Source organism: Arvicanthis niloticus, chromosome 2 (genome assembly GCF_011762505.2).
Source record: "Arvicanthis niloticus isolate mArvNil1 chromosome 2, mArvNil1.pat.X, whole genome shotgun sequence".
NCBI lineage: Eukaryota > Metazoa > Chordata > Mammalia > Rodentia > Muridae > Arvicanthis > Arvicanthis niloticus.
In genome coordinates, this window is record NC_047659.1 from 135,187,259 (window position 1) to 135,212,098 (window position 24,840).

The 24,840-nt window shown below is 50.7% G+C and overlaps 2 protein-coding genes across 10 annotated transcripts in view; one reads left to right on the plus strand and one right to left on the minus strand.

Moving 5' to 3' along the window:
- Positions 1-7,981, plus strand: part of Ncoa3 (nuclear receptor coactivator 3) — an 82,448-nt gene extending 74,467 nt beyond the window's left edge. For 2 of the 5 annotated variants that reach the window (XM_034495071.2, XM_076930260.1), the window contains 6 exons: positions 196-486; positions 2,220-2,306; positions 2,985-3,204; positions 3,809-3,983; positions 4,464-4,605; positions 4,873-7,981. In XM_034495071.2, the coding sequence (XP_034350962.1) occupies positions 196-486; positions 2,220-2,306; positions 2,985-3,204; positions 3,809-3,983; positions 4,464-4,605; positions 4,873-4,884 (927 nt within the window). In that variant the 3' untranslated portion in view covers positions 4,885-7,981. The remainder of the gene's footprint in view (positions 1-195; positions 487-2,219; positions 2,307-2,984; positions 3,205-3,808; positions 3,984-4,463; positions 4,606-4,872) is intronic. The other 3 variants (XM_034495073.2, XM_076930258.1, XM_076930259.1) reach the window with 3 other exon arrangements.
- Positions 7,982-8,704: 723 nt separating this feature from the next.
- Positions 8,705-24,840, minus strand: part of Sulf2 (sulfatase 2) — an 80,649-nt gene continuing 64,513 nt past the window's right edge. For all 5 annotated transcript variants that reach the window (XM_034495079.2, XM_034495082.2, XM_034495080.2 and 2 more), the window contains exons 6-21: positions 22,989-23,139; positions 21,148-21,323; positions 19,827-19,955; positions 18,694-18,750; positions 18,167-18,296; positions 16,840-17,050; positions 15,812-16,040; positions 15,625-15,721; positions 15,146-15,240; positions 14,348-14,407; positions 13,794-13,963; positions 13,452-13,594; positions 12,227-12,350; positions 10,530-10,563; positions 10,256-10,309; positions 8,705-9,623 (exon numbers count right to left, since the gene is read on the minus strand). In XM_034495079.2, the coding sequence (XP_034350970.1) occupies positions 9,593-9,623; positions 10,256-10,309; positions 10,530-10,563; positions 12,227-12,350; positions 13,452-13,594; positions 13,794-13,963; positions 14,348-14,407; positions 15,146-15,240; positions 15,625-15,721; positions 15,812-16,040; positions 16,840-17,050; positions 18,167-18,296; positions 18,694-18,750; positions 19,827-19,955; positions 21,148-21,323; positions 22,989-23,139 (1,891 nt within the window). In that variant the 3' untranslated portion in view covers positions 8,705-9,592. The remainder of the gene's footprint in view (positions 9,624-10,255; positions 10,310-10,529; positions 10,564-12,226; positions 12,351-13,451; positions 13,595-13,793; positions 13,964-14,347; positions 14,408-15,145; positions 15,241-15,624; positions 15,722-15,811; positions 16,041-16,839; positions 17,051-18,166; positions 18,297-18,693; positions 18,751-19,826; positions 19,956-21,147; positions 21,324-22,988; positions 23,140-24,840) is intronic.

The following is a 24,840-nucleotide window of genomic DNA, read 5'->3' on the forward strand; positions in this document are numbered from 1 at the left end:
GTAAGGACTTCTTCAAAGGGATTTCTTCAGAGAGGGTGTGTCTTGTTCCTGTGGAGCTTCAGGCAGTGACCTTGGCTTGCTTCTGGGTTCTGAGCCACCACCGCTCAAGTGTATTGATTCTCATTTTCCCCCTTGTTTTGCTTTTGGTTGCTTTCTCAGATGTAGCTAACTATTCATTTGTGTTTGATGTTTAAGGGACAAGCTTTGGAGTCCAAACAGGATGTTTTTCAAGGCCAAGAAGCAGCAGTAATGATGGATCAGAAGGCTGCACTGTATGGGCAGACGTACCCGGCTCAGGGTCCTCCACTGCAAGGAGGCTTTAACCTTCAGGGACAGTCACCATCTTTTAACTCTATGATGAGTCAGCTCAGCCAGCACGGCAGCTTTCCTCTAGGCATGCATCCTAGAGCCAGCCTCGGGAGACCAAGGACAAGCACCCCGAAGCAGCTGAGAATGCAGCTTCAGCAGAGGCTGCAGGGCCAGCAGGTAAGCCAGTTTCATTTGCCCAGGTGCTCAGTGACTTTCAGGCTGTTCTCTCCGTGGCCCTTGCCACCAGCTCCTCACTCCTTGCTAACTAAAGGGATTTCTTTTGCTTTCACTTCTCTTCGAGTTTGTTTGTGGGCAATTCCTTGTTAAGGAACGTGTATTAAACTTGGGTATCTTTGTATATATATACTCTTTGATGTGACATTTGCAGTGGCAAAATGGCTCAGTGGGTAAATGTACTTTACAGAACAAGCCAGTTTTATTCTTAGAGCCTTGCTTAGTGCATGTGAGTTCCACGGGCCAGCCTGGTCTACAGAGTGAGTTCCAGGCCAGTTAGAACTGCACAGTGAGCTGTTCCATACAGAACAGAACAGCTGGAGGAACAGCATGTCTTGATGGCCCTTGGAAGGCATTTCCTCAGCTTTTTTTAAAGAGAAGATTTTGATAATTGCCTGGGCCACAGGCCTTGAAGTAATCCTCCTGCCTCAAGCTCTCATACAGGGATTGCTGGCATGTGCTAGTACCCCTGTTGACTCACTATTTTAATGGAAACCACTTCTTGATGTTTTTTTTAAAGCTTTTAGTACTTTGGGGTTGGGGGCATGCTCAGGGGTTAAGAACATGTGTTGCTTTTGCAGAGGACCTGTGTTGGGCAACTCACAGTCTAACTTCAGTTCCAGGGGTTCCACACCCTCTTCTTTCTGACCTGGAAAATTTGACCTGTGTGCACAAACCCACATGCGAACACATTCAAAATAAACATAAATATTTTAGAAGAATTAATATTTTAAATAGGACTTGATTTCTTTCTTCTTGTTGTTTAGTGCATGCCTTCCCAAAGCATAATTGTTGGTATAGTTGCACAAACCATAAGTGCTGGTCAGTGCACTTGTTACACGTGGTGGCAGGGAGTGAGTAGGGGAATGGTTGGGCTTAGAGCCCAGTAGGCCAGAGCCAGGCTATGGCTGCTTCTGAAGAGGGGAGATAGGGAAGCTGTGGGATCTGCACATGGTACTATTTTGTATCTTCTTATTCCTTTCCATTCAATGCTCACTAGTATCTGATCAAGTCAGTATAGGTGTTTGGTTGTCTGAGCAGTCCCTGACATTGCGAAACTTGACACTGAGTCTGTTCCTGTTGCAGTGCTGTTCACACAGTTGTTTGTGCCAATCAAAGCTCTACACTTAGGCAGGGAATTGTCGACACTTCTCTCCTCTCCCCTCCTCTCCCCTCTTCCCCCCTCCTCTTTCTTCCCTTCCCTTCCCCTCTTCTCCCCTCCCCTCCCCTCCCCTCTCCTCCCCTCCCGTCCCCTCTCTTTTTTTAAGATAGGGATTCTCTGTGTAGCCCTGGCTGTCCTGGAACTCTCTGTCTTGGCTGGCCTTGAACTTCTTTTGTATTTTTTTAAGGTTTACTGTATTTTGATAGTGTTTGTGCATTTCATGCCTGTACACATGCATGTGCCTGAAGAGGCCAAAGGTGTGGGTTCACTAGAACTGCCGGTGGTGACTGTGAGCCAGTAGGTGCTGAGAAGGGAAACTGGTCCTGGATGTGCATGCTCTCATCTGCTGAGCCGTCTGCCTTCTGCAGAATGGAAATGAACCAGTTCAGTTTCAGTGTGGCTCCCTGGCTTGGTGGGTTTGGAAAGATCATCTCACTGGGTGGTGGTAGTTTGTAAAGCTGACTGGGGCTCACTGACACATGCCACTTGACCCTGCTAACCTAATTCTGTTCAGTTTTTAAATCAGAGCCGGCAGGCACTTGACATAAAAATGGAGAACCCCACTGGTGCTGCTGTGATGAGGCCCATGATGCAGCCACAGGTACGTTTCTGGCAAGGAGGGTCTAGTCCAGGCTGGCCTCCCTCCCGTTAGTTCTCAGTCCATGCTTATCAAAATCTGAAGTTTTTGTAAGAATTGGTTGTCACACTTCCTTTAAAATTTTTTTATTTTATGTTAATGAGTGTGTTATCTGCATGTATGTCTGCATCATGTGCATGCCTGATGCCCATGGAGGCCAGAAAAGGGTGTGAGATCTCCTGGACCTGGAGTTACAGAGAGTTGTGAGCGGTCATGTGGGTGCTGGGAACCCAGGACCTCTGAAGAGCAGCCAGTGTTCTCTTCACTTCCGAGTTATGTCTCCAACCCCCGTACTTTCTCTCTCAATCTTACCCTGCTTTGTTAGTGATGAGGGGCTGGAGAGAAGTGGCTACTTCATTAAAACTGTCAGTAAACTCACCCAGATGGTTCCCTTTGGGATGAGCTGCTGTGTTGTAAGATAACCACAGAGTATGGGAATGTGGGGATGCCTCTGACCCTGGACGGGGAGGGCGTACGCTCGATGGGCAGCATTTGGCAGCCACGGGTGTAAAGAACAATTTTTATTTCCCTTTACAGAGAAGACACTTGAGCCGTGCGTTCTTTCTTTCTTGTCCATAGCGCGTGTATTGTGAAGCACTCTATGAACTGAAGTGTAATTGCTTATTATCTCTTGGCTACCAGCAGGCTTTCTTTAATGCCCAAATGGCTGCCCAGCAGAAGCGAGAGCTGATGAACCATCACCTGCAGCAGCAGAGGATGGCCATGATGATGGCACAGCCACAGCCTCAGGCCTTCAGCCCACCCCCCAACGTCACCGCTTCCCCCAGCATGGATGGGGTTTTGGCAGGCTCAGCAATGCCACAAGCTCCTCCACAACAGTTTCCATATCCAACAAATTATGGTAAGCCTGGCAGATGTTACAAGCTTCACTGGGTCCCCTGTGCGTGAAAACAAAGTACCAATTGCTTCATCCTGTTTGTCAGGAAAACTCTGGTTGGACCTGCAGGGATGGATGGAGTGTGCTGCAGAAACAGAGTGTGGTCTCTTCACAGTTGGACAGTTTTTAGCCCCAGCAAAATAGATTTGAAAAAGATCACATAAACCTTCCTCATGTCCCAGGGTGGAAGGATGCTGTATTATCTCTGGATACTCTAGCCTGAGGGACAGATCCCAGATATAGGCTTCTCCATCTCTTTTTTTCTCTCGGTGACATGGGCACTTAATGTGAATATACTAAGCTGGCTGTGCTCCAGGCCCACCTTTGGGGAGGTTCTGGGATAGACTGGGTTAGAGATATGTAGTTAGAGATTGCGACCCTGCCCACCACAGTGCCCTAGACAGCATCTTCTTCTAAACCAATGACTTTGTAATCTCGGTGAGAAGCAAGAACAACAGAGCAGCTGCATGTAGCCTTTTCTGTCCTTCCCTCCCCATCTTGGTCATTTTAGGATGCCAAGAGTCCAAGGATGTAGCATTGAACACCGCTTTCTGTTCATTTCTTCAAGGAATGGGACAACCACCAGAGCCAGCCTTTGGTCAAGGCTCTAGTCCTCCCAGTGCAATGATGTCATCAAGAATGGGGCCTTCCCAGAATGCCATGGTGCAGCATCCTCAGACTGCACCCATGTATCAGTCCTCGGAGATGAAGGGGTGGCCGTCAGGGAACCTGGCCAGGAACAGGTAAGGATGTGACTTACTTTTACATCCTTGGGCCGGAGCCAGAACCCGCTTCTCAGTCACACTTATTGGATGGAGAGATCACATGCTTGGCTCTCAGAAAATGAGGCATGTGACTTGTTTTGCCGTTGCTTTCTATTGTGCCCTTCTGTGAGCATATGAATCCTAACAGTGGTGAAAATAGAAGGCAGGCAGGCTGTCAGGAAGTTCTTCTCAGGCTGGGCGTGGTGGTGCACGCCTTTAATCTCAGCACTTGGGAGGCAAAGGCAGGAAGATCTCTGTGAGTTCAAGGCCAGCCTGGTCTACATAGGGAGCTCTAGACCAGCCAGAGGTACATAGAGGGACCTTGTCTCAAACAACAAAAAGATGTTTTTCTCTGATGTTCTCTGCTTAGGTAGAGGGATATTTGATAGAACTATAGCACTCTGTGTGTCCTATGGTCTGAATTGATCTGAAAGCAGCATTGTTATCCTTTCTTTGCAGCTCTTACCCCCAGCAGCAGTTTGCTCCCCAGGGAAACCCTGCAGCGTACAACATGGTGCACATGAACAGCAGTGGTAGTCACTTGGGACAGATGACCATGACCCCCATGCCCATGTCTGGCATGCCCATGGGTCCTGATCAGGTATGGGTGTCTACTCTTACATCTCCCAGGAAGTCTTTTTCCTTCTTTGTAGACTCAGAACCCTAACAGTGGTTTGGAGATTTTTAACTGGGATATATCACTTACACAAACTACTATAGTGCTTTGAAAGCATTTGATTTGAAGGTCCTGAGCGATTAGATATTGTGTTGAAGAAGTGGATTCTAAGAGTCTGAACCAGCCAGCAGTGCAGGGCAGTGTTAGTGGATTGTTTTCTGCTGCACTGACCCTGTGGTCTTCTGTTAACAGAAATACTGCTGACATCTCCCTAGTGGGACGAGAAGGAAATCACTGTACAGATGACACTGCACAGGATGGCTCATCTGGACGAAACAAGTCATTGTCTAGGCATCCAGCTTAGAAGCAAGGCCAGCGTGACCACCACGGGGGTGTTCCAAAGTGCTGTCATTTGAGCAGAACTGGGTCTCAAGCTGAAGCGCACTGTCTACCTGATGCCCTGCCTCTGTGTGGCATGGTGTTCTGCCTCATGAGGATGTGATTCTGGAGATGGGTGCTCATGGTCCCCGTTCTCTACTTCACGTCCTCTGCCTCGCCAGCCAAAGTCTTCACATAGATTTAGATGGCTAGGGTTTCTGTCTTGCAGCACTGGACGAGGAGCACAGTCTGCCTTCAAGTGTGTCGTCAGCAAATAGTTCTGTGTCGCTCTCCTGTCCAGTGCAATCAGTGTTTCTGCGCTCTTGTCCTTTACAGATGTAGTCCCCAGAGTCTGTTGTCCTAGGTCTCTCCTGATGAGGTCCCCGTACCCTATAATTCTCAAGGGATTTGTCATTGATGTTAAATGGCTTTGCAGAAGGGAAAATGAGATGGCAATATTGAATTTTCCCGCCCCATGTGCAGCCAAGTGCACTTTACTGAGGAAGTCATGGAGAAATGCAATATTCTTGGGCGTGAGGAATGGTGAACCACATTCCTGGTTTTTGTCTGCACTAATCTGTTAGGACAAGAACATGATTGTTTTTTGTTTGTTTGTTGTTTCTTTTAAGTACTGGCGTCACCCTTTGCCTATATGGTAGAGCAATAATGCTTTGAAATAAACTTGTGAAACCCAAGGCCAGGTACTGCACTCTGAATCAGAAGCTAGCAGTGCTTCTGTGAATACACTTCTTTTTGTAAATATGATCTTTTAAGATATTGTATTATGTGAAAATATGTACATACCTTTTTTTGTAGGTCACAGCAGCTCATTTTTACAGAGTTTGTGAAACTAAATATTTAACATTGTCGATTTCTGTAAGCTCCATGCAGTGAGGCTAGGTGCAGAGGAGACATCTGGACCGCCCAGCCTGGGGGGCAGGGCAGCCTGCAGCTCCCCCTCGCTTTACAGGCCTCACTCTTTAATCTAAAGGCTTTTTAAAGTGATCATTTGTTTAGATGTAGGCATTTAAATTTTTTAAAAACTTTCTTTACCAGAGAACTACGCACTTTGTTGATTTGTGGGGAGAGTAGATGTGGGGAAAGGAGCTAACACAAACAGACCAAGAATTCAAAACAACCACGCAAATCGATTCACAAAGAAGCTGGTGTTTTTTAAGCAGTCCATAAATTAAAGGATAATAATTTTGGAAAACTTGAGTATGTAGCCCATTCATCATTTTAGGAGTGATTTCTGTTACTAGGACCTGAGCCCCACATTTAGGTCAAAGGCCTTGGGCCTTTGTGTGGTCTGGTGTCTGCTCAGCTCCCCTGCTGTTCAGCTCACGGTGGGGGTGGGAGGGTCTCTTACTACCTCTCTGCTTCAGGGTGCTGAGCTCAGAACCAGGCCTGCCAGTTCTGTTGAGTCAGAGTGACCCCGCCCACCAGCTCTCTGCCTCCTCTTGGGAAACCAAGTGTAATGCCCTTTATTTGGGTCCCTTAGGTTCAAACAGATGACATTAGGTTATTAGAACATCTGTAGCTTTCAAGTGTCTCTGCCAGCCCTGGTGTCATCTTCTGAGAGCCAGTTAGTGTTTAAAGGCCGTTGTTCTCGTTGTTCTCGTCTCCCTGAAGGGAGCCTCACTCCATTCTTGAGCACTCTGAGAGAAGCTTGAGTTTCCAGAGCCCCCTGTGGATGGACTTGGCTTTCCAATGTGTTTGGGTCATGATGGGCTTCCCCTGTGAGTGACCCACTGTCCCACTGTCCCAGGTACCGTTGTGTGCTGCACTTGGCAGGTGACACCTGAGCTGGCTGGCAGGGCTGGGCCTTCCTTGCTTGGGTGTGCAGGCCACAGTGGGCTCCTCCCCGCAACTTGGAAAGACATTGACAAACCCAGCTTTGATTCTGTCCTCAGAGCACCCCAGCTCCAAGTTAAATGGTTGGCACCCCTTTTTGTATGTAGAGAAAAATGAAGTTTATTATGTTTCTTTATTTTCTACTTACTGATTTTTATCGGTGCCAGTTCAGCATTCTGATTTCTTTTTAATAGCCTCTGGGGTAATTTGTTCCTTTTACCTGAATTGCCCTTTGATCTTTTTTGGGTAATTCTCTTTGTACTCTTCTTGCCTACCTCGCCACCCCCCCACCCCACCCCCGGCCCTCTTTAAACCTAGGTGTCTTTTGGGGCAAACAGTATAAAAGTATTCTTTTCATCTGCTTTTATGATGTGGGGACATTTTCAGTATCTCTCTCTCTCTCTTTTTTTTTTTTTTTTTTTTGCTGAATCCAAAGATATATAAATAAAAATGTATTTTATGAAGATCCAAATGATATTAAGGAAACATGTTTCTTCAAAAATAAATGAAGCTGTGCTGTTGCTGTTGGTATCAGAACGCTTTCTCTCTAAACTGCCCCTGTCATTAACAGCCCCACTCAGTTCATCAGCATCAGATGCTGAGGTGAGTCGGGGGCCAGAGGCAGTGGGCACTATGGCAGATAATTGGCTTGATTCGGGTAGATACAGCTAGACCATGCAGAGGGTTGCCAGTTGACAACACACCAGTCCAGCCCCTTTCTGTCTGCGGCGACTGTGGAATCTGTTTCCAAGTCAAGCGTTACCTCTAGGCTAGCTGAGATCTGGCCCTGCCATGAAGCAACAGGGGTTTCTACCTCCAGTGCAGGTGATTAAAAACAGGGCGGTGTTTTGTTTTTCTCTTTCCTCCTCCTTTTTTCTCTTCCTTTGAAAATACGGAATTTTGAAGAAGATGGAAATGTCACTCCAAGAGCAGTAAATTCTCAGGAACTGACCGACACCACTGAGAACACATTTGGGGTTAATCACGTTTATATTAAGTGTCATCTAAGATGTCATTCTTTACACTGCAAGGAAGTCGAAACCACATGGGTGACTCGGTGGATCGAGCTTTGGATGCCTTGCCGACTGTCTGGACGCTCTTGTAAATAAAGGTTTCTATTTAAACCTCAGCCTGAGCGTGCCTTTCCTCTCCTCTCCATACCCAGGGCAAGGCTGAAAGCATATATGGAGTAAAGATGCTCAGGGTCGTCTGTGAGGTCGCAACAGTTCTTCCTCCTGGGAGCCTGGACCTGTTCAACACATTTGAAAACTATGGAATTGTTTAAACCAGAGGTTCTCAGCCTTCCTAATGCTGCAGCCCTTTAATTATGTTCCTTATACTGTGGTGATCCCAACCACAGTGCTACTACTGTTGCTACTTCTTAACTGTAACTTTGTTGTTGTGAACTGCGATATAAATATCTGTGTTTTCTGATGGCCGTAGGCAATCCCTGTGAAAGGGCTGTTGGAGGCCCAGGTGAAAACGGATGGTTTAGAGAAATGCAGGCGCCCTCTGCTGAGACCTTTCTGCCTCCACCCGCCTGCCTTCTGGCGGTCACATGGACTGGTCACCCGACTGGGTAACAACAAAGTGCTGGCAGAGTTGGATGCTTTGCTGATGAGAAACAGATTTTCCAGATAGATCCCCCAGAGCTGGTGAGACTTACCTGTGAGGTCCCTTGAGGCACAGATAAATTTGATATTAATGTATAACCCTCTGCTTCTCCATACCTTCTCGGCTGAAGGTCAGCAACATCTTGAGTGCTTCAAGAAAAAGTATAATAATAATAATAATAATAATAATAATAATAATAACAACAACAACAACAGCACAGCAAAAAAAAGTCCCAAGATAGCCTTTTACAAAAATTCAAAGTTTTTTTTTTCATACCAATAGCTAGTCATTGGCTGGGAGTGGGGGGGTGTGAACACTGTAAGATGGTACTTATACTACAAAATTTCTTTACAAATACAATGTCATTAAAACACAGGACACACATCAACTTGGGGTTTCAGTACCTTAGAAAAACATCAGTTCTGGGATGGATAACAAAGGAATGAATCCTGGGCAGGAACAGAAATGTCTGAAAGCTCAAGGGATTATCCTCGACACTAGCCACAAAGCGTTTATTGACACCACAACTCTTGAAAAGTGGGATTTCGTATTAGTGAGATTCCCCTACAAGTCCCTGTGTTGGTTACATGTGAGCAGTCATATGTACAGTGAAGGCAGCTTCTGAGGCAGCCGGGTCAACCAGCCAGGTGAATGGTACTGTTTTTGTGCTATAAACTCATTGTCAAGACTGTGCTGTTGACAGCACCCGGGATATCCGTGCTTTCTCCAAAGATTAAGAAGGTTAAAACAGCTTGTTTCCCTAAACGATTGGGGGAGGAGTGTGGGGGAGGGAGTGGGTGAATTCCAGCAATTCCATCTCTGGAGGAAATGTCCATGGAGTTCCTTTGTCTTTGTGAGCCTCTGAAAGGGTGAGCAGAGACTCCAGGCATAAGAACGCATCCTGTGCGGCCAGTGAGGTTCGATCCAAAGCAAAGCAGGGCAAAAAAAAAAATGAGCCTCAGGAAGCCCAGGCGTTGTCCTCCAGGATTTCCTGTCCCAAGAGCAGGCCCTGCCTCATGTCATCTTTCCCAGTTCCAGCACTGGTCTTCTGGGAGTCAGGTGGTTTTTGCAGGGCCTGGGCAGCCACACGAGGCCTCTGGTTTTAGAGGTTCCTTTCTATGGCCCCTTAGCCTTCCCAGCCTTCCCACAGCTGTCCCCTGCAGAACAAAGTGAGCACACAACCTTTGGTTACAATGCTATCTGGATTTTTTAAGTCAGCCTCACTCTGCAAGCCTTGCTTTAAGGACGTGGCTGATGGAAAGGAATACTTAGACCATGAGGAAAGAAAATGCATTTTTGAGAGAATCTGGCAAAGAATCTGGACCCCTTGGGAGAACGATTCGGCCTTCCCATTTAGACATGAGGTGAGCTGCAGGTTCCTGCAGTCTGCTCATGGCCCGTGACAGCCATTCTGCTGAGAAGGGAACACCTTGTCGGTGCCTCTGCAGCCACGTCCTTCAAGGTGTCTGTCCACTGTAGTACTTAAGCACCTCTCAGCTCTTAAGTCATAGCTCAAGCCTGCATATCATCACAGAAATATGAAATGTATTCACATCTTATAGGAAAAGCAGCTATGATTTTGTCCATCTTAGGGGTGCAGAGGGTAATAAAGACAGGGCATGCATGAAGACCCAGCCAGGCAGGGGTGGAGTTTGGTGTAGGGCTCTTGCCTAGCATGAGCGATCCCTGGCTTCAATGCCAGTACTTAAAAACCCTGAGACAACAACAGCAACAAAACTAGCAGGTCAGAACCAGCCCTGCTTGTCTGCAAACTGGCTCTTCAACTCACAGTGATTTGGAAGAAGGTCTCTTCATTTCTGGCCATTTTCGACGCTGAAATTGCCTGAATGATCAGATGCCGAAAGGGAGATGTGTGTTAAATACCATCGAGGAAATCGTGTTGTCCCCCTCCCTCCAAAAGGACGACATAAGGATGGTGTCTGAGGTGACATCTATCACTTATGGTCATTATGCCTTAGACAGTTTCTCCATAGGTACAACCATTAACAGGACAGGTCAAGATGAGGGAACTTAGGCCAAACTTTAGGAACAAAACCAAATACCTGTATTGTTCATAGCTTCCTCCGTCTCTAAGCCCTAAGTGAGAAAAGAACAGAATAAGAACAGTTTAGGGTGAAATGGTACAAGCATGGCTAAGGAAGACACGGCAAAGAACTGCCTTGTTTGCTGTATGCCAGTGCCAGGATATTGCTAGCGTTCCTTGCTCACAGTGAATAAGGGTGGACTTGCAGACTGTCCCTTGCTGACCCAGCTAGCTGCAGTACACTTGAGCCTCATTCACAGTCGCCTTAGTGAGGAAGCCCAGAAGTGGGTACAAGTGCTGCACTGGCCGTTTTTGGGTGGGTGGGCGAGGGACCCCTATGGGTGTCCTCTGAATTCCTGAGGATGTGCTGTTACGGAGCCACCCAGGGGGTTCACTTCCCTCACTGTTAAGCTGGGGATAGAATCACCTCAGGGCTCTCGAGAGAATTCCCACACATTATCATTTGGCCTTTATGCTTGGCTTACTGGCGACTGCAGAACCATCACAAAGTAGCACTCGGGAGTCAGGTGGTTTCTTTTCTGCAGCCACTCTTTGGCCCGACGCCCATCTCCCCTACTCCCTATTGCAAAGCAGACTGGCACACCCGAGTCCGTCTCCTCAACTTCCCACTTTCCTGATAGGAACTGGAGGCAGCTTAGAACTGCAGACAGGTAGAAGCTCCCTGGGCCGTCCGCATCCTTGGCTGCACTTCCTGCTACACTTGGCTGAGGTGCATGATGTTCTAGTGTTTTCCGTCTTAAAACATCTAGCCAGCCAGGTGTGGTAGTGCACACCTTTAATCCCAGGAGAACAGGGCAGGTGGATCTCTGAGTGAGAGGCCAGCCTGGTCTACAGAGTTAAGTTACAGGGCAGTCAAGGCTACACAAAGAGATCCCATCTCAAAAATGCAACAACAGACCCCCGCTTGGCTGGCATCCTGAGCTTAGGAGTGCTGGTTTTACTCCACTCACCCCAAACTCAGGGGTAGCCTGTGCCACCTCCTTTTTTGTTATCCAGCTTGAATCACCATGTGGTATGGGTTTCCCCACTGTACTTCAAGTCTGTCATCATCTCTCCTACTGAGCCCCGGGGAACGGTCTCCCTGGATAACCATGTTATGTGGTCCTATTTACTGGATACAGCTTCATCCGCTACTTAGTAATCACTCTTTTTTAAAAATGTTGACTTTCACTGCCCAAATGTAAACCCTTCCACCCACCCTCCTCAAAGCAATCGAGTCTAAACTTTCCTTTGTGGCCCGCAGAGCCTGCCTGTCACTTCCATTCCAGCCACACTGGGCGACTTTATGCCCCTCCCACTTCCCAGCGCTTCACGTCTCCTCAGCAGTGGACAGTTGCTTCCTCTACAGTGGTCACCCCTGAGCTTTCGCAGAGCTCACGAGCACAGCATATTGTGTGTTCCTGTCTCACCCCGTTCAAGCCTGACGCCTCTCTGTGCGGGTCCTTGCCCTGAGCAACTCCACATCTCCCTCATACATTTGCTGCCCAGGAACTCAGGAGGCTAAGTTCTTCATGAAGAATGGATGAACAAAAGGGAGGAAAACGGAAAAGAGAAGTCTGTGTCCCGTATAGATTGTATGGGTTCTCAGCTCCTGGAAGCACAGCTTCTCTGTACCCTTCCCTGTGATCCTAGGCTCATCTTTGGGGCGGACATGACATACGCTCTTCTCTATAGGCTGTACACGAGCCAACTCACCCAGGTCCATGTTGCGGGTCCGGGGGTTGCACTGTTTGTAGCCCTTACAGCTCCTTAGCTCCATGAGCTGTACGTGCAGCTGGTTGAGCACGTCCCTGTCCAGTGTGTTAACCGCGTTCATCAGCTGATGAGAAAGGGTAGCTGTCAACAGGGGAGTGTCCTGGGAGCCCTACCCTACGTCTCTTCTATCTAGGCCACTTAACTCAGGTGGGCTGGGAGTAGGGGTGTTGTGGGGGTGGGTACTATCAAAACCCAACCTTTATTTTTGCAAGAGCCACTGTGCTGGGGAGAGTAGTGATGGCTCAGATGCTCTGCCATGGTTGCTCGGTGGAAATGGTAATTGAGGGAAGACACAAACCATGCCTGTGTGCCTAACCTTGAACTTCTGCAGCTGCCCACTAGGTATCTTGCATAGCCAGGTTTGACAGGTCTAACTAAGCCTTGGGTTTCACAGCACCCGTTTGTGCGTCTTGATGGAGGGACTTGGTATGGAGTGGGGTCAGGACCTTGGGGCTTCGCCTAGTCCGGCGCTACTGATGATAACTAACTGACGCCTGCCACCTTCTTTGGTAAAGTACGGGCTAAGGTATCGGAGAAGGAAGGCTGGCAGTCTGTGGCTACTTGTGTCATGGCTGCTGACATCCTGAAGTCACACTGCATGGAGCTGCATCGGGCTTTTTGAATGAGGTTGGATGGCTGGACATCACCGAGGTCACCTTCCAGAATTTCTAATGTGGAAAGTTCTGGTTTCTAGACGCCTTGCTGCTTGTGGTTGTCTTGTGCGGCTCTGAGCCGCTTCAGTCACATCTGTGCTGAGGTGGTTTACAGTAGGGAGACGCTCGCTGCACAGAGCTTGCCTTGGGTGCATGTTGGGTGAATGTCAGGGTAGCTTGTCTGTATTCTCCATGGCAGCCTAGAGCATTCAGAACGTGGCCTGATCCTGTAGCTACTGCTCAAGGGTCCGCAGAAGTAACTACAGAGCCCTGTAGTCAGTCTTCCCTGAGGGAGATGGAAGGGCTGTGCTATACACCAGACACAGGGAAATGGAGGGAGACACATGTCGACTACACAGAGTCCCAGACTCCAAGTGGCCTCAGAACTCAGTCTTCCAGGCTTAGGGACCTCGTGGGAGTTATCTGCACCTCTGCAGGTGTATGCCTGTCTAGCTGGTGGCACCTGTGTGCCTCACATGCCTGTCTCCCCATCTCTCTGGCAGTGCCTGTACCTGGTAGGGGTCTGTACTGAGGTCAAAGTATTCTAGGAAGCCAGTCGCAAATTCACAGAAGAGGAAGTTGTGGGTCTCGTTGATGGTCCTCAAGCACCAATATGTGTTATTGTTGGCGCTGGTGCAGGCACAGAAGGGCCCCACTGCGGAGGGAAGGACGCATGTTCTGAGTGTGCCCCCAGAAAGACGAGTCTGTCAGATAGCTTCCCTGAGACAGGCTCTCAAATGCCAAGTGACAGACGCAGGTTTCTAAGACACCACCAGCAGTACAGCCCTCTGAAGCCTGGGAAGGGTAGGTGCCCACGCACAGGCCTCCCGTGCCCCGCCTGCCCATTTGCTCACGCGTCCAGAGCGGCGCTGTCTGCCAGTGGTGGTTGTCGTGGGTGAAGCACGTGAGGCCGGGCATGCTGCATGTGTCATTGTTCTGCAGCCGCTTGAGCAGCTTGCGTAGTTTCTTCTTGCGTTTCTGCTCACGCAGCAGCCACACCTTGTCCTTCTCCTGCAGACCCTTCCTGAGGGCACAGAGGACCACACACACTTAAGACCTCTTAGGGGTCAATGGCCTCGGCCTTGTGGTTCACCCCAGTGGCTGGGCAGAGCCATCGAGGGGCTCCGAGGCTGCAGCTAGGCCCAGATCCCAGGGCCGTTCTCCTCCTGTGGCCTCCTATAGCTCTAGCCCCCAGCCGCACAGAAATGGGTGTTCAGTGCTTAGTGTGGCTACAGTACCATTTCTAGCCACAGTCTTGGTATGGACCTGGGGCCAGCCCCTCCAAGGACTGCACAGACCTCACCTCCCAGGGGGAAACCCAGCCCAGCCTTCTTAATTTTCCTATCATGTTTTAGCTCCAGGCAGGTAACGATGGTAGCTTAAGCCTTGGGCCTATCTCTACTCTTACCTGAAAGGGTGCAGGCTGGAGCCCTTGTGCTTGAGGCGGCCTTTGTGTTGGCTGTGGTAACTGCAACAGACCCCCCACCCCCAATCCCCAAGAGTCAGAGCCTTGCAGGACACCCTGGCAGGCGTGCACGGGGGTTCACTGCTCTTGCCCACTATACCCTCCCTGGGTGAGATGGAGGGCACTGTAGCCCCCTGGTTGACAGCTCCAGGCTTGGCTTAGATGTCCCAATGCAGACTGCAAAGTCAGGGTGGGAATAATTTAACCCTGACTGGAAGCTGGGCCTGGCTTCAGTTGGTGTCAGCCAATTCGCATCATAAACCATGTACCTCATGCTTAGAAGGGGCTTTGGGACTGACATCTTACAAGGACCGAGTCAGCAAAGGTGTTCAGAACTGTGTGGCTCCTTCCATTTAAATCGAGGAAAATTCTTGCACCAGGTTCCCTAGTCGTGTGTTACGTGATTACCACACTGGACAGTGACTGCAGAGAGACTCCATGTCTTTCTGTGTGGGAAGTTCTCTCAGGCAGGCAGAACCTGAGTGGCAGCCCAGCAGTTCCCAAAGGCAGTGAGCCTGTGCCCCTGACTGAACCAGCTGTGCAAGGCGAGGCCCTGCCCAAATGCCTGGCCACCAAGGGGCAGTCCCTGAGTTTTGCGGATGAGGGTTATTATTGGCTCCTTATCTTGACAAAGATACAACTGAAAATCAATGACGGGTCAGTGCTGAGAGGGGTGTGTGTGTCCACAGGGCACACTGGTGTTCAGGGCTTGAGTGGGGCCCTGTGTTGCTGCTCCCTCACCTGAGTTTATGGCAGTCACATTCTTCTGGTCGCTTCTTCTTCAGGTGACCCCTGACTTCACGAAGGTTCTTAATTTTGTTCTGCAGGGTTTCGATCTGAGGGAGGAAACGGGAGAAGCCTAGAAACCACAGGGCAACTGCGGGTGGGGAGGGTACAGACGTATCTGCGTTTGTGGCTCTGCCCATGAAAGGGGGCTCCCTGAAGCACTAGACTGCTCCTCCCACCAGCGGAACCTGCAGATGCTATACAAAGGATGAGCTCTGTCCGGGGCATCTTGCAGGTCTAAGTAAAGTCTGCTGCGCTGTCCTCAGCCAGCCAGCTCTGGGCTGGACCTTTGACTGGCTGCTAGATCCCATGACTCAGATTCCTATTCTGGGATGATGGATTTAGGGGACCAGTCTTGCTTTTACCCCTTGCCATGCCCCGCTGCCCTTCCCGTGGGTGCTTGCCACTAGCCTGTGCTGCCCCAGTGGCCGTACCTCATGGTCGATGTGCAACTTGTGGTCTTTCCAAGCCTGCAGGGACTTGTACAGGTCCAAGTCACACTGGACTGTGTCATTCTCAAGGATATAGCACCTGCTCAAGAGAAAGGGTCATGAGTGACCCTGAGGGGTGAAGAGGGGCCCAGCCTGCCCCTCTACCCCCAACCTCCAGCCAGACTCTCACCGATGGGTCACTTTAATGGGATTGGGGGCAGAATAATCTGGAAGGCCACCAGTACCACTGAAACTGCCACCATCCTTGTCATCCTGGTCTTCGGGGGCCCCTGGCCAGTGCCGCTTGGTAAGATTGCGGGGCTGAGGCAGGTTATCCAAGCCTACATGGTATACCTCACCATCCACCTCGATGGCCACGGAACGGATGGAGCGGTTCCGGGCATAGCTGGTCTTGTACTCTGAGGGGGCCAGAAGGGGTGACAAGTCAGAGAGGCTGGGACAGGCTGGCCAGGTATCCCTGGCCATGGGTCTTTGAGACAGGGATGAAACCCCAAGTACCAGTCTCAGTGTTGCTTGATTTGTGGGCTTGGGAGATCTATCTCTGGAAGTGGGTCACAGGGAGGCTGTTATACTGGGCAGGCTAAATCACAAATGACTTGAATTTCAGGAGAGCTGGTGAGACGGCTTTGCAGGTAAAGGTGCTTCCACACCTGAGTTTGATCCCCGTGACCCCTGTGGTAGAGGAGAGCTAACTCTGGCAAGATGTCCCGACCTCCACACGTGTGGGCCACAGATGCATTTTGGGAGTGGGGGGATCTGTCAGTGTGAACTCTGAAAGCACACTGTCAGTATGGTCTAATGACCATAGTATCCTCCTTGGATACTACGGTTCACCCACGCCACCTGGCTTCTTGTCAGGCCCGCAACTGTCTGTCTGCATCTCTCACCATTAGAGTAGTCATTTGAGGGAGGTTTGAGAACCTTGTCATCTCCACCTGCTCCAGATGACACCAAGCCTACAGGGCCCAGCTGGCCCCATGTGATTGGCCTTGGTTCCTGTCCACACTGCCTCCTAGTGGCCTGTCCCAGCACCGCTGCCCTCTCGAATGGTAGCTTGTGAGGGTTTTGGCTGTGTCCCTTGCTCCTAGGACAACCCCGCCAGGTCGGGAGACACATCTCTGGAGTTGTTTGAAAGTTCACATGGCCCAAGCCATGGCTGCTCTTCCTGCCCAGTGTGGGTGCTCCGGTGACACTTACTTTTCTTAAAGAGCTTACGGCGTCCAGCCAGGCCCAGTTTGTAGTCCCCTCCACCACTGTCACAGCTGCAGGCCTCACTGCTCTGGCCGTCGTACTTGGGCACCAGGTTGGAGAGGGCTCTGCTGCCGCCGCCACCACCGCCGAACCGCATGGGGCCCTTACACTTGTGCAGCTTCAGCGTCCCGGAAGGGTCCTCCACGCACTGCCACTTCTGTAGGACACAGCAGGGCTGCAGGTGTCACACATCCTCCTCCCGCCCCCATCCTGTTTGCCACACCCACCGCTCCTCTCCCCGCCCACACTCGGCTTGGCAAATGCCATAACCTTGCCACTTCCAACTGCCTGCTTCTCCCTCCTGTCCACACTTAGCTTGGACCTACCACTGCAGTCACCAATACAGCTCCTGGCGTAGTTGCTCCTGTCAGCCTAAAGCCATGTCCTCATGGTGGTTGATCAGCTTCCCTACGGGGGCCATGTTATTCCTACTTAAAACCTTCCAAGGCCTAAGCTTTGGGATCTGAGCTGCTAGTGACGGTATAGTCAAGCCAACGTCCCCTTAAATCTCCCCACCTGCTGCCCCTGCTCTTCTTCAGCTCCACCCCCCACCTCAAACCTCAACGTGAGGGAGGGTATGTCATGGTCCCCACTTGGAGGGAAAGCACTGACAGGAAGAGAGCCTTGTTCCAGACACAGCTTGGGGGAACTGGAGGTGCCCGGAGCTGTGAGATGCGTAGTTCAGTGGCCTTGACTGCTTTTCAAGGTCTTATTCACCCTCCATCTTCCCACTAATCCACTCACCTGGTGGCCAGAGTCTACTGTCACAGCTCCTTGCTGTCCTCACACCCCTTGGTGGTGGACCAGCCCCGATTCCCCCTCCTGCTTGTCCCACATGCCCACAGGCCTTCTCACTCCTCCATCCTGTCTCCCTCCTCTCTGAGGCTCACGCCCAGCTAACGCTTCCCACTCTCTATGGCCCACCTTGGAAAGACCTCCTCTGGACACTGACCCTTTCTCTCCCTGGATGCTACCTGGATTATATGTTTACTTACTGTCTCTCTTGTAACCAATGTTCTTAAAAAAAAATCTTGAAAATTTATTTCCTAATTCCCCTATAAATGGAAAGCCAGCCACAAAGAGTTTAACACACAAGTCAGCAGGAGAGTAATGCTGTTTGCCACCCGAGCCCACCTGCTGGTGCTTTCCCACACGAGGACTGCAAGGTCACACACACCCAGAGGACACTGCTACCCTGACAGGAACCAGAGCCTCCCATGTAACCATGTGAACCACACCCCCATAGGCCCGGAAGCTCCAGCCATCTCCTCACCTGGCCCAGCTGCTCGCACGCTGTCTGGTACTCAGCTCGCTGACACAGGTCCTTCACGCGCTGGTACTTGGGCAGGAAGTTCTCCTCCTGGGCGTTCACCTTGTCACCGTCCCTCTTGTGGAGCAGTTTGCTGAGGGAGATGCGGGGGCTGGTTGAACCGGGTGGAGCACTGGGGCAACTTGTGCTTGCCTAGGCTGCAGCCCCTGCATGGCTCTATGGAGGCCTACTGTGGAGGACGGGTGTTGGCTGCTTGAGAGCACCTGGGTTTTAATGAGGCTGTTTGTCCCAGACGGCCTGAGTTAGAATTAAATGAGCATTGTACAGGCTCTGCCAAGTATGTTGAAAGGGGACGTGTGGCCTCCAGATTCGAATTCTGCATCAGCCACCCAATCGTGACTGGGGATTTGGACACAGCCTCTGAGCCAGTCACCCAGTCACCAGCACAGCACTATACCGCCGCCTACAGTCTTGTGGCTGCTCCTCACGGGGGGTGTGTGTGGGGGGGTCTCCCTGCCCTGCACACTCACCCTCTCTCCACCAGGAAGGAGTCTCGCCAGACCCTCAGCTTCTTTTTCAAGTGGAACCTAGAAAACAAGCAGGTCCAGCTTCCTGTCTGCAGGGCCCGTGTCCCCAGCCCTGTCCACAGGTTCTCCACACTCTGGGCCAGGTGACACTGGAAAGGTCTCCACACCCCAGGGACAGGGCCACTTCTCCAGGATATGGTCTGAATGCCTCTCTGTGGTTGAAATTACCTAGTTACATGGGCATTTGTGTGCATGAGCGTGCGTGTGTGTGTGTGTGTGTGTGTGAGAGAGAGAGAGAGAGAGAGAGAGAGAGAGAGAGAGAGAGAGAGAGTGTGTGTGTGTGTGTGAGAGAGAGAGTTTTGGAGTCTCCTGGGAGCCCAGGCCCCAAATGGCAGAGACAGCATTTCCAGTTCTGGGCTGAGTGTCTTCAAGGGGCGATTTCTCCTGATCTATCAGGGTAGGGGGTGTGTAGCTGGAACCTGTGTATATAAAGCATGCTGTCTTTTCCATTTCACAGATGGGTACATTGAGAAACAACATTCTACACTGTACTCTGATTCTCAAGTGTCCAGTGCCCCTACACTGCACATGTCCATTTTAGACCCTTCCAGCCCCCTTTGTTGGAGGATGCACTGTTTTACAGGGCAGCCACCTGTAGATAGATCTCAGGGCTGGGCCCCCTGTGAGGAATCTAGAAAAGGCTCACAGAAAGACCTGTTATCCAGGGGTCAGTTTCACTGTTGACCACAAGGGGTCGCTCCTGCATTTCTGGTTCCCTCTCTAGCCACCTTCCTTCCCACTTTTTTTTTTTTCCCCTCCCCACTATTGCTTCCTTCAGCCATCCAGGACATCTGGAACATGTTCCTGTCAGTCACACCACTGATCAATAGGGTCACAAAAGCCATAGTCATTGTGACAAAGAGTCTGAATTCTTGGTTATTGTCTTATCTTTCTAGATTCAGATTAGCTCCAAATGGGAGGATAGAATCCCCGAGAGGGCTGGTCCTTTGTTCTCTCATGGGTTAGCCTGGGGCACCTCGATCCTGATACTAGTGGCCTTCCTAGTTCCCCATGGTTGAGTTCTCCCTGGCCCCCAGGGAGCCTCCTCCCCTGGGTCTCTCCTGTTCCCTTCTCACCGGTTCACTGGCCGCTCTGAGTCCAGTAGTTTGAGGATAGACTTTCCATCCATGTCTGCTGGGATGTCCAGTCCAGCGATATCCAGTATGGTGGGGGCCAGGTCAATGTTGAGGACGATGTGGGGGTTCCTGGGGAACAGAGGGAGTGGAACCTTGGCCACCTGGGTGGCAGCTTAGCTTGGGACAGAGGCATCTGGAGGTGAAGACGGAGGGACATCTGCAGGTGAGGACACTTCCATCCTGACACTCTGACCCCTATGGAGGCCAGTTCCAGCTGGACCTTCCGGTGCTGCACTGTCAGGGTTAGCTGCGCTAATGCTAACCTCCTCTGCCTCTAGGGTTCACGCCCGCCCTCTTGTTGATTCTTGCTAGCTGGACACGCACAGTCTGGCCTCTAAGCCAGACTCTAGGCATCTGTGTGATGCCTTTAGCTCTTTACAGTGAGTCTAGTGACAAGCCCCATATGCTTGGGGACCTCACTCCTAAGATCACATCAGGGGGATCCACTCAGTAGCCATCCATGTGAGAATGGCCCAGCAACGACCATGGCTAACTAGCAGAGCGGCTGAGGGATGGACTGGCACTCCAGCTGTTCTGTGGACAGACGTTCAGCCCTGTCTCACTGGCATTCTCCTGTCTCTCTCCCTTGCTGGCTCTGAAGTTGGGTTGTGCTGAGGGCTGCTGTGCGAGTCCCAGTCCTCCCTCTGCATATACCTGACTGAACCTTGATCCTCCCCCCACCCCCACCCCCACCCTCCAGCTGCTACAGGGACGAAGCGGCCATGATTGCCAGCCTTTCATTCATCTCTGCTTCCTACAGGGATTTCTGCTTCAGGTTGCCATCTCAAAGATTAGGCTGAGGAAAATGGCTGAGGGCCATGGCCCACGTGGTCCTTGAGGAAAGAGCAAAAGGCAGATAGCTTGCTCGGTGGTGCCACCAGGAGCAGGATCAGCTGACAATGGTTCTCTGCTTAAGTCTGAGATCTCTTCCTCAACAGCCACCGGACCAGTGACTGCCCAGACAGGGTGGAAATCAAAGCGCCTTCCCACACACTAGCAACACCCAGGCTCTGGCATTTCCTGACACAGAACCCCACCTCACTGTTTTTTCATGAGAGTTCATAGCTCCTGGCTTCTGCCTCAGAAGAAGGGTACAAAACTCCTCGGAGTCCACCCTGGCTGACACAGTGGCTGGTTCAACTTCTAGAATTGTGCCCCTGAGGGGCGGGGCTTGGACCTGTGCTAAGCTTCAGACCAAGCAGAATCCAAGGTCTCCCTGTGAGCCTGGGACCTGGGGTTCGGGCACAGGAGACACACTTACAGAGAGCCAGCTTCTACGTTGGGGCCCCTCACATAGAACGGGACCCTGATGTCGAACTCATAAGGCATGGACTTGCCCTTCACCAGGCCAAACTGACCAATGTGGTAGCCGTGGTCAGCGGTGTATACGATGTAGGTGTTGTCCAGCTCCCCCGTCTCCACTAGCATGTCATAGATCTGCAAGAGAGGCCAGAGGTGAGGTGGCAAGGAACTGGAGACCTCTGGTCTCAGTACACCTCCCATCCCGTCCATGCCTTGGGCAAATCCACTTCTCTGCAAAGCCCCTGGGACTAGACAGCTTAAGGCCACTCTCCTCAACTGTCCCTTATACTTGTTACTATCTGTCCCTTCTCTGTGGGTAGTTCCCACAGGTTGGGGCTCTTACTGTGTGGGGGTCTTCGTATTTTGCTCTCTGGCAGCTGTGTCCCACTTGTGCTGACCCTCAATAAATGACCTTGGATGAATGTATGAATGCATGCATGAATGAACAAATGAATGAATGGATGAAGCTAGATGTGGCCGGGGTAGGAGTCTGTAACCTGAAATAGACCCCTGCGTGAGAGTCTGCAACTGTCCAGTGTGGTTATGGAGCACACAAACTACATCTAGTGTGGCCAAGGAATGGAGTTTGAATTTTATATTTTGATTGAAATTTAGATAGCTATGGATCCCTTTTGAGTAAGCTGTTAGCCCACCCAGTGGAATAGGATTCCTTGATATATGAAGTGTGTGTGTGTATGTGTGTGTGTAAGTACATTCTATTGTGTGTGTATAAGTACATTCTATCCTGTGTGTGAAAGTCTTTTGAGAGTCTGATTTCCCTAGCCTCTGGGTCCTGGGGATTGTGACACAGGCTTCACTATGGGTGAGTCTTGAAAACTGTGCTTTGATGAAAAAAACTGGTCTCCAAAGGCCATATTTTATGATCCATTTGCATGAAATATCCAGAGTAACAGGAAGAGCTTAGTACCTACAGAGACTGGGGGTGACGGCTAAGAGAGGGAGGGTGTCTTTCCCCCTGGGGGGAGGGGGAAGTGATATCAACTTTGACAGTGGTAATGGTTGTAGAACTGAGTGAATTTAGGTCAGCGAGCGCTGTCACGTGGCTTATATGGTTAGAGCGCTTGCCCAGTGTGGACAAGGCCCCGAGTTCAATCTCCAGCAACACATAAACCGTGTCGCACACATCTGTAATCTTAGAATGTGGGAGGTGGAGGCAGGAGGATGAGGAATTCAAGGTCATCTTCAGTTACAGGTGAGTGCTAGGCCAGTCTGGGCTACAGGAGACTATCTTAAAAACAAAACAAAAACACCCATTGTGTTGTATCCTTTAACTGAGTGTAATGAGTTATAGCTCAGTAAAGCTACCGAAACTGTAAGCAGGTTTTTGTTATGGTTGTTGTTTGTTTCATTTTGTTTTCTGAAGAAACAGAAGCAGCCAAGGATGATGGCTTTTGTATGTAATTCCAGAACTCAGGAGGCTGAGACAGGAGACTCCCCATGGGTTAGAGGCCAGGTTAGCTCCTTAGTGAGTTCTATACCACAATGGGTTATACAGAATGAGACCCTATTTCATTTTTTTTTTTTTAAAGAAAGAAAAGCATACGCTACTGTGGTTTCATCAAGCAGCAGAAGCTTATGGGAAAAACTCAGGAGTCAAAAGCCTTCTCCCTGGATTGCTCCAAGCCCCTCTCCCACGTTGACATAGTGTTTGGCCTTTTGACTTAGGTTTTCAGATTAGGACAGAGACTTGCCTGAGGGTTGGGGGTTGGTAGGGATAGGGGTGGGGTGGAGGAGCAGGGCTTACCATCTCCAGGGGGCGGGGCTAGGGGCGGGGCCTACCGTCTCCATGGAGTCATCCACAGACATGAGGGTCTGTAGGCGTTTGCGCTGTAGCATGTTGGTGAATTCCATGTGAATGGGCTTCATGGGTCCCGTGTAGCGCATGATCCAATGCTTGTCCGGGTTGGGTGCATAGTTGTAACTCGGTGTGCTGGTGGCAAACACAGGCAGTCAAGAAAAGGGCCATGGACAGCTCGGTCCAGTCGGGGGCAAGTGGAGGCTTAAGGTGTAAATGGGAGGGGGCCACCTTTAGGAGGTGGCAGAGCCTTAAATGGACGTGAGTCCCCAAGTGTAGAAAGCCAACAGCTTGGCATGAGTCTTTGAGAACTTTGTGGAATTCATTCATCAACCCTTTCAAAGAGGCTCCAGCTGAGAGCCTCTCAGGCCCAGAACTTGAGGCCAAGCTCCCATCTCTGTTACTGCACCTTATTGACTTCCCAGCCGTCACCCTGGTGAAGGGAGGCTCACAGGTGGGCGAGCACTCTGCACTCACTAAGCTTTGTTTTGAGGAAGCAAGAAGTGGATGTAAAATTAAGAATATCGCAGCTGTGCACGCAGGGCCCACACACACTCTGAGAATGTCCACCTTTGGGACGCGAGACACGCTTTTAAAATCCTTTGTCACAATTATTCTTCCACTTGTGACTGGATCGCTCTTTGAACTAAGTCAGGAGGATCAGAAGTTCAAGGCTTGCTTGAACACAGCACACAGCGAGACCTTCTCAGGATGGGGAGGGGGGGGACAAAAACCAAACCCAAACCAAAAAAATACAAACTGTAAATCCAAACCTAACCCACCGGAAGAGGGCATCTCTCCACCGGAAGAGGGCATCTCTCCACCGGAAGAGGGTATCCCTCCACCATTCACTGGGTCTTAAACATGAGTACTGGTCTCCTCAGAGCCCTTCCCTACCCCAGTAAGCTGAAATTACAGCCAAAGGTTGTTTCTTGCTTGAGACAGGCCAATCAGAGTGGAATCAGGAGGGGGATGGGAAGCTGTGTGAGGCAGAAGAGGGGCGGGTTTTCTTTCTCTGGCACAGCACAGGCACTGGCCCTGCTTAGGGACCCCAGCACTCTGTCACATGTTAAAAGGCCTTGTATAGAGATGGCACCATGGCAGCCTGCAGCAGTTCCACAGATAGGAAACTGCTACTGTGTGCTTCTGAGGAAGCCAGGGCTCCCCCAGCTCCTGGCAGCTTCCTGCTGCTAAATCCTTCCCAGCCCACACATTCTTTGATTATGAGGAATGCCCGTGTCCCGTGCGGCTGGCCCAGGTCATGACCTGTGTGTAGAACATTCTTGGAAACAAGCCTCCTTGTCTCAGGGAGCTAGAGGGGGCTGCCGGGGCTGCCTGGGTGGTGGCAGAGCCATAGTGTCAGCTGGACTATGAGGAAGTCACTCCCTGTGATCCAGCTTAGACTCCAGGATGCAATGGCTATCCCTGACTTCACTAGAGTCCTATCTGGGAGCCCCTTTCCTGGAGGGTGGTGCAGGTGGCCACGTCAGCCGTTCACTCTGGGAGGCTACGGAACCAGAAGTTAGAGAGCTGGGTCCTAACTCGGGAGCTAGGCCAGTCAGCTAGTTACCTGACTCAGGCTGGGCTCCTCAAACACCCGAAGAATGTCTGAGTGTCCCTAAAGAGCCTTCAGTTGGCTGTCCCCTTTCCTTACCCGAGGCGATGCCCACAAGTGACCTCCTTCACATCGGCCAGTGGGACCCCTTATACCATTCGTCTCAGAGCAGCAGGATGTGACGTCACCATAGCCCCTGCCTTCACAGATCTTGGGAGGGCTTGATCCCAGATGTCACATGCTGGAAGATGTGCTGACGGCTGGCAGGTGTCTGTGCACAT